The following is a 9,137-nucleotide window of genomic DNA, read 5'->3' as shown; positions in this document are numbered from 1 at the left end:
CAGAATCTCCCCACACTTACTACCTGGCTATTACTTAAAAAGAAACCATGACCATTATAACCACCACCAATGGCTTTCTTGGACCTTCTCGGAAACCACTATGGCTTTCCTGAACCTTAATAAACAAGTGGCATTCAGGAAGACGTTCAGTTACTTCTAAGCCCAGCCCAGATACCAAAACTTCTGTTCATAAAAATAAAGTAAAACACTCCAAAAACAGTAGAGTTTTAAGTACAGGCACTGTAAATGTATGCCTTATAGAAGAGAGACCATCTCCAGATCAAGCAGACTGTGCACTCACTGCACAAGAAGAAAAACCAAGAAAAAACATCTACACGATAAACATTCATCTATAACAAAGTTTATCAGCACAGGTTTTATTAGTCTTATAGAAAGTGTATGTACATACACAGGGACAGTTTCCATATTCACATATGATTCTCTCCTTACACAGGAGCTTGTTGAATTACAATGTGTTATTTTATCCATAATCATTCCTATAGGCTTTTTCTTGGATGCGTAACACCATTCTCCGAGCATAAAAATCTCTATATTCCTCAGGCAGTTCTTCAAGTGTTTTCAAGGCCCTGTCCAAGATCTGTATAGCTCTAGAGGCTGCTGTGGGATCTTTATTTCCGTAAGTGTCAGTCTTATCATAGGACTCAGAAGGAAGGTGCTTCCAAAAGATATTCAGTGCCACTCCAAATTCCTCAGAAATTACATTGTGGAACCACAGCGCTGTAGAAAGAAGAATGTCTAAAATGAAAATTACTATCTAAAACTCCCATGTGACTCTCAACGAGTGTCAAAATCACCCAAAGTAAATATAGTTGATGGGAAGCCTCAGCTATTGTATTTCTGTTTGGCTTTTTTGTTCGTTTGTTGGTTTTTTTAATAGATATTCATCCCTGAATATATTGCATTGTACCATATTTAAGAAATTCTTTAAGATGTTCACGTAGATCCATAACTTCACAAAAAAGTAACAATTGCTGAAGTATAAAGAGATACTCAAAGGTAAACAAGTCACAAGCATGTGTAGGATGAAAATAAGACATCTTCCCTGTTCACTCATCTCTACTCTGAATGCAGATACCTATTTTCATAGATTTAGTCCTTAACCTTGCACAGGTTGTCCAAGCATTAATGTAACCTACCAGCATCAGCTTGGTCACTACACAAGTTGTCTATCATGAGGCTTTTCAATTAAATCATCATGGCTGTCATAAGGAAGCACAGACATTTTTGCCTCATTGATTACATTTAAAAAAATAAGTTTAATATATTTACCTTATTTGAATTTTAAGCTAAAAGACTGAATGCTGTGCTTATTGCAGCTTAGTTGCTTTATGTGCTGAAGACATCAGAAAGGCTAATTCTGAGAAAAGAAAAAAGTTTCTTTCAGGTTAGGAAAAGGAGCTGCTTTTACCTTTTCAATAATAACCACACACGTTTCCCAAAGACCATCTCCTTTTTCAGCAATTGGCATCTCAGAATGCTGAAAAAGCTGGTACCATTCTCTGAAACAAAAATTCTCAATACTCCCCAGTCATTTCTAAGAGTGCTCAGTGTGTCAGTGAGTACAGTGTAATCTTGAGGGAAGGTAAGATTTGTAGGTAAATATAATACCTTTTGTTAGGCTAATTAGTACAGTTGGAAAAAGTCCACCAGTTTTGCTAATGTCTTTAGATACCACTACTTATAACACAGAAATGCTTTAGTAACCTCCTGACATCCCTAGAAATGAGAAACTGCAAACAAAACTGTTTAAAAACACAGCATGGTCAGGACCTACTTGTTACTTACCTGGAATAAATAACACATCTCCTCCTTCCAGAAAACATTGATAGCGCTTGGCTTTCACAAAAAGGGGATATTTCTCAAAGTCTGGATTGTCCACATCCAGCACCTTTGATTTAGTACCTAGGAAAGTTTTCAGAAGTAATAAATAAACGCTCCAACTCTTTTAAACAGCAACAAAGCATTATCACATTGCTGGCAATGGCAGTTCTTGAATCAAATTTAATACTGCTTTATTGTTGTCTTCTGAAAACCAGCCAAACCAGACGGTTACGCGCACTCCTCAGTTACAGAAGAGACATGATTCTTCGTTGTCTGTATTTCTGCTGTAACTGCAACCTTATTAACGCTAAAAGACACTGATTGTCATGTTTAAAGCACCATTTCAAATCCACACAGAGCACTGTACTTCACCACAGTTGGGTGCTGAATACAGAACCCGGCAAAGCTGCTTTGCACATTTCCAAACTGCCCCTCTAAAACACTTAGCTGTGACTACAGCAAACAGCATCAGAGTTAAGGGATCAAATGACTTCTTTTACAGCAAGCTGTCTGTTAGTGATGTTTTTCAACAGCGCAACACTTGTGAGCAACTACGATCACCAAACTCTGAACTAGATGTATGTGACATACATACCTGATAAGTACAAATACGGTGCATCTTGAGGACTATACAAAACAACTCGTTTTTTCCCTGTTACTTGGATTAAGAAGTTATCCATTACCTGGAATGAGCATAGTAAGAGATGTGAGCCAAGAGTTAAGAATTATACGTATCCTGCAACTAATCTAAACTACCATCAGTTCAAAAAAGGGAATGATTAAAATCTTCATATGTTAAGAATTAGCTAAAAGAGCTTCCACATATAGTTAACAGAAAAAAACTCAAGAATGTGACTTTATCCCTTAGCTGCACATTCTTGACAAATAGTATATTTGGAAACATTGCTTTCCAACAACTTTGTGTTTTTCCTTAAACAGGAATCAAGTTGTTTCATCTTAAAACACAAATATATAGACCAGCAAAATGTAATACAAAATGTATTTTGTATTCCTTTTCTTTTTCAGTGTTACCCCTACCTCATTTTGCTGACTTTCTGTTGGTAAAGGATTCTTTTTCCTAACTATATTTTTCTTATAAATAAATTTATTCAGAATTACACTGCACAATGTTAGAAGACAATCTTATTTGGAATCTGCCACATTGCAGCAACAGACCACCCAAATCATTGTACAATTACCAACAATCTGGCCAACAGAATAAAAAAATAAGGTAATCTTCAAGATGAAAATGTTGAAGTGGAGCGTAAAACAGTAAAAAGAAATTAAAAAGAACAAAACCAAACAACATTCAATATTGTATGTATGGAATTAGACATAAAAACAATAGGAATATTATGCCCACACAATACACCTATTTAAAATTCACTGTACCACTGAATATGATTCATTTCAGTATTGAAATACATGTGAAATTTATCATTAACAGATCTTTGTCAGAGATTTGTACCTTAATATCTCAACTCTGTAACATTTTATGCTAAACACATGCACTACCTACATCATAATGTGTCCATAACTGTAATCCAGCTGAGCTGATGCGGAAGACGCTAGAGAAAAACCGTTCCTTCTCAAAATACTCTGGAATCTGGACATCTTCTGCCAAAATAGGAAACTGCTTCCTGATATCTGCAATATCCTGAAACAGCAAGTACATTACTCTTAGAGAACCATACATGCACATCAAAATAAGGGAGCACTTCACTAGCATTTCCCATCACATGGAACATGGAGCCACAACTTCAGCATTGACTGAAGCAATGCATTTTGGTGGTCACCCTTTCAGCACCAACTTGGTCAATGATATTAATAAGAACAGCCAGAGAGCTGCTTTGAACCACAACTGCTAGATGTCACATTGAAGAAGCAAGAGGACATCAGAAATCCTTTTATGTTAGTTTACTACAAAAGCTAAGGAATGGGAGGTAGGGAATGTACTCTTCAGTGACAAGCTAAGTGTCTTGTATAACAGCAACTATTTTAGACACTTAGGTTTAAATAATCTGACCTAAATCCAGTCAAATTCACAGGCCAAGTGACCATACACAAGCCGTACGCCTGTACTGTACAGCCAGTGAATAACAGTGGGCTTCTAAAAATACTCCAGATCTGTGACTTTACAATATTAGAACTGTAATCTCAAGTAACTCACCTTCCTAGCATCTTCACCCACTGATCGCAAATAGTACTTTTCATCCTGAAGAGAGCACAAAGGGAGAATGGTGGGGATTTTTGGTTTTTTAAAAAAAGAATTGCAAACACACTTAACCAAAGAACCTACATTGTGTCAATAATCTAATGCAGGACTTCACTGAAACATGGTACAAATAAACGACATTTAAAAATTCAGCAACTTTGTAATACTGCCTTTGCTCTACTGCTCCCTGCTGTTCATCTCAAGAAATGAGAAAAATGTCAATTAACAGAGTAGAAGAGTGAAGTGAGGGGAGACTTGTCAACTGCTTCAGCACTGCTGTTACTGAATGGATTCAAAGCAAATGCAGATTACAACTTAAGTTCTTCAGGACACTGATGCAGGAAGCTATTTCAATTGGCTTCAAAACTTACAGCATCCTATGTAGCATTAAAAGGTGAAAAGCATGTCTGTATTCAAAACTGACTGCTTCCTAAGCAGTTATCTGAAAAATGCCTACTTTGAACACTGATATGTAAAGACAGCCACACATGTGCTACTCACACATTATGTTACAATAAATCTGTATTTGTATTTTGATAGCAGATGTGATCAAAGTCTAAAATATCTTCATGACATTTTCTTGCAAAACATGTAAATGATACAGTTATTATTCTAAAGCAAGGTTTGATTTCTCAATTTTATGCTCCATTTTTTGCCCATGTAAGCAGTTTTTGTTAACAGAAACAGAACCACTGAAGTTAACCACACTGTACACATACAAAACAATTTCCAAGAAAAATTACTTCTCCCCACATTTTTTCCCTTGGCTCCAAGTCACACAAAACAGTTAAGTCTAAGATCAAGTGCTTTACTGGAATAAGACTTTAAATTACAAATCATCATCTTCCCCTCCATATATTGGCAAAATAACTGATACAAGAAAGTGTGACACTAAGGAAATTACCTCAGAAAGAAAGTACTCCTTATGTTTGACTTCAGCTGCTCTTCGTACAAATACATCAAAAGGCAGAGTTCTGGAATATAAATATTTAAACGTATACAATGAATCAATGTAACAACACATGGTCTAAATGCCAGGTTTAAAATCATAAGCTCTCTTACCATATCTAGTATAACTGAAGATGCAATATGCTCCTTCTTGTTTTTTGGTTTTTTTTAATATGTTGACTAATCAGTGTTTGCAGTGGATGTTTGAAGTGTTCTTTTGAGATACAAATCCTACACTTACAAACTGCTCTTTAGAGAGAGCGTTACAAGACTCTCTGATTTAGTAATTTATCCCAATGTATATCCAAACAGAATCACATAAATGCTGAGGCTGGAAGGCACCTCTGAAGATCCTCCAGTCCAATCCCCTTGCCAAGAGCAGGGTCAACTACAAGAGGTGACCCAGGACAGTGTCCAGTTGGGTTTTGCATATCTCCAAGGATGGAGACTACACAGCCTCTCTAGGTAACCTGTTCCATTGTTTGACCACCTTCACAGTAATAGAGTGGGGTTTTTAAAATAGTTTAACAGAATTTCCTGTATTTCAACTTGTGTCCATTGCTTTTTTATGCTGTCACCATGAACCACTGAGAAGAATGCGTCTCCATCTTCATTACTGCCGCCATCAGCTATTTATACACTTCGATAAGATCCCCTCTTGAGCTTAAGAGGTCTGAATGGTTTGAGCCATAGTGCAAGAAATTTCTTCACAGTCAAATTAGACTCAAACTGTGGCCAACACCTGACAATATTTGCTTAGACTGTAACAGTGTGTCTGCTTTAGGCTTGTTTAACAGTACATTTGTATAAATTTGCAGAAAAGTTCAACATCAAGAACACTACTGCAGGTGACATACCTGTTTTTATCTATGCATTTTCTGCTATGAACTTGTGCATGAACACAGATACTTATCTTCATTTGTAGATCTATAACATGTATTTCAGTTATATGATTTTTTTTTTAAAAATATGTGTTACCTCAGCTAAGGAAAACACAGGAATCTTGGTACTTTCAAGTGATTCTTTACAGTTTTCCTTTAATTTATTAAACACAACTTCAGAACATTAAAAAGAGTCACTGGGCATTAAAGCCTGTCCCTCTGAAGTCAACAGAAGGGCTACACATTTAAATAATGTGAACTTTTCATAAGGATTACAGATTTTTGTGTGACTTAATAGCTGAATGGCAAACCAAGCACAAGTAGTAACAGGACATGAATTCACTATTACGAATATTATGTTATGAATTCAATGTTACGTTAATTCAACTCACCATCTTACATTAAGTCTCAGTGGATAACAAATATATTGAACATAAACATCAAATTTCAGAGCAACCACCAAGTACTCAGGATTAAGCAGCAACTGTCCTCAAGCAAAATTATTCATGATCCTGTTATCCCTTCTACCAGAATGTGACCTGCATCTTACAGTACTTAGACCACTTCTCTAAACATTTTAGGCTTGTTTGGAACAAATACAACAACCATTGAAGCCAACAGAAAAACAAACAAAAAACAACCCTCTGACTTCAGTCGAACTGTTTTATTGTGCCTATTTGCATTTTCTACTGAAGAAAGCAAGAGTGCAGCCCCATGACAGCTTAAACTGATGTATGCTGGTGCTGCCGGAACTCTATCATTGCTGTCTACACTAAACATCCCATCTCCTCCCTTTCACTAGCACTGGCACTGATCTGACCTCATGGTGAACCTGCTAGCAAAGCTAAAACAGCAGAAAAACATTCAGATTTCTGCAGCACATCACAACCTGGCTGAATGAGCCCCAGAACTAACACAGACAGCAGTAGGTGCATGCAACTTACAACAGCACTGCAGTAGTACTCACATACATCAGTTTAAAATAATGGAAATGCGTGTGAGGTCCTCAGTGTTTCTATTCTTTTAGGTCTACTTATTCTCCCTTCATATTAAAATGGGGGCTTGCTGTGGGAAGGGTCAAAGCTTCCTGAATTTTAAGTGAAATAGGTGGAAGTCCAAACACCTGCTATAATGAAGCAACATCAGAGCCCCTCCATATGGCTGTCTAAAAAACCTTCTAAAACTAACATGCTAGATCAACCGTATGTGAACTCACAGTAAGAAGTATTATAAAAAGAAACAAAATAGAGCAGGAAAAAGGAAATATGGAGATTAGGCAAAGTCATTCAAGTCCTACATAATTTCAAAGATTCAAAAGTTCATTACACAGTGAGCAGAATATAGCATAATTGTAAGGTGGTTTTTTCCCCTGAACACATCCACTCATTGAGACCCATAGCTTGTTTACACTTAAAGCATATGCTTCTGCCTTCTTAGAAGTTTAACAGACTGAACACATCTTGTTCCCGCTTAGGGAAAACAACCGACAACTAAAGTAGAGGCATTTACTCTTGAAGAACATCACAATGACTGAGATTAGATGAACTCTAACAAAATGTTTTGGCAGTTACAAGAGGAACTTCAGAGGAGATCAAGAATTTATATGAGTCACATCAAGATTAAAGCACTGGTGAAACATGTGGTATCCAGTAGTTTGAACATTCTGAGAACTGCACATGCTGACGTTGAAAGGAGCTTGGTTTTAATTAGTAACATCCCTCTGAGGGTGGAATAGCATGCCTGCCACATGCCAGCATTCAAAGAGGTCCAGACACATGGCGAGTCAGAAACTAGCACTATTCAGTAACGCTGAAAATGCACCATAAAATTAGAATAAAATAGCATTTAATCTAGTATCAAGGGGCTTTTTTGTTTGCTTTTTTTATTAACACCAAAAATGCCAGGCTCAAATTCCCTACAGGAGTGCTCTGTCAAAATAAATTTGTAAAACTTCTTAATGTGATCACTTTTAAGGCCCTGTTTGGCTCCTCCATTTACCCTGTATTTATTTATTCAGGGTGCTGAAATATTAGTGGAATGAAAAGAAGAGGGGGAAATCAAGGATAGCACTTTCATATGTAATTTAAAGTTTGCACAAGTTATCTTCATATTCTCACCCTCAGCTTCAAACAGACACACAGCATTTCTGAAAGTTACATGCACAAGTCTTTAAAATACAAGAGGCCTTGGAATGAAGTACCTATACACAAAGTTCTTACTGAGGAAATCCATTTGTGGCACTGCAGAAACATGAATCTTCACTTCTTTGGATCCTTCAGCTTGGCTCAAGTAATCTACTGTCCATTTGGTTGTGCAAGTGCCCAGTTCCATTCCTTTCAGCACTACTGGCTTTCTCTAAGGAACACCAACAAAAAAATCAATGGTGAAATGATCCTGTAGAAAAAAATCAGAATTAGTTATTCAGTCGAAGTACACACAAAAAAGTCAGTTGAATACTGGGACCCACTACACAAAGTCACAACTAATCTGTTCACAAATGAACAAAGTGAATCAGAATGCTGAATTCTGAAACAAAATGCAGTAAATTATAGCACTGTTTCTCTAGTTACTGCATCCTTTTCCTAGCGGGATAAGAAAGAATAAGGAGAGGCAATAACAGTTTTAACACCCACTTTGTACTGGTGCCATTGAGGAATCTAGGCAGGCTAATGAACAGCTTTTGTCATTCTAGCCAGAGCTTAGCAGAAAACAGACAAAAGACCATACGGTTAAGATGTAACCTGTGAGCTATGATGGTGCTGTAAGTTCTCATGAAATAAGCTCTTTCCACCTGTATTAAAGCTCCTCAATGCTGACAACCACAGACAGGTTTGATGCAGCACACACACACAAATCAGTAGAAAGACACTTTTGCTTTGAATCAGGACCTTGGAGGAGAAAGGAAGCAGGGATGACAAAGCAACAAAAACAGCAATAGCACTTTTTAAAACCACTATCAAAGAAAATTAACTCACAGCAAGGTCAGCTGTCAGAGCTTCCCAGCAGCTCAGGAGGTGTTTGCCTGTGGAAGCCTCTTGCTCCTAAACTCACACTCAATTTAACGCATCCTCGCACCCTTTATGGAAGACGTAAACCCAAACCCTGCGGTTTGTCAACACGCGCTCTGCCAGGTGAGAGAGGTCACAGGAAACCTGTCCTCCCTTGCACTGCCAGCCCGCTCCAGCGGGAGCCCCGCTGACACCCCCACCCTGCGTGAAGCCGGTCCGGGCCCCCGGGCCGCTCGGGTGCGC

The 9,137-nt window shown here is 37.7% G+C and overlaps 1 protein-coding gene across 1 annotated transcript; it reads right to left on the bottom strand.

Annotated features, from left to right (window-relative positions):
- Nucleotides 1-351: 351 nt before the first annotated feature.
- On the bottom strand, nucleotides 352-8,235 carry TYW5 (tRNA-yW synthesizing protein 5). The gene is made up of 7 exons (XM_010191602.1): nucleotides 8,087-8,235; nucleotides 4,962-5,031; nucleotides 4,013-4,057; nucleotides 3,362-3,499; nucleotides 2,438-2,525; nucleotides 1,807-1,923; nucleotides 352-738 (listed from the first exon to the last, which is right to left on the bottom strand). Exons 1-7 carry the CDS (start codon nucleotides 8,215-8,217, stop codon nucleotides 482-484), a joined length of 846 nt encoding a protein of 281 aa, XP_010189904.1. The 5' UTR covers nucleotides 8,218-8,235; the 3' UTR covers nucleotides 352-481.
- Between the last annotated feature and the right edge of the window lie 902 nt (nucleotides 8,236-9,137).

The sequence above is a fragment of the Mesitornis unicolor genome, unplaced genomic scaffold, assembly GCF_000695765.1.
Source record: "Mesitornis unicolor isolate BGI_N332 unplaced genomic scaffold, ASM69576v1 scaffold38390, whole genome shotgun sequence".
NCBI classification, from domain to species: domain Eukaryota; kingdom Metazoa; phylum Chordata; class Aves; order Mesitornithiformes; family Mesitornithidae; genus Mesitornis; species Mesitornis unicolor.
This window is presented reverse-complemented; position numbering and strand designations above follow the sequence as displayed.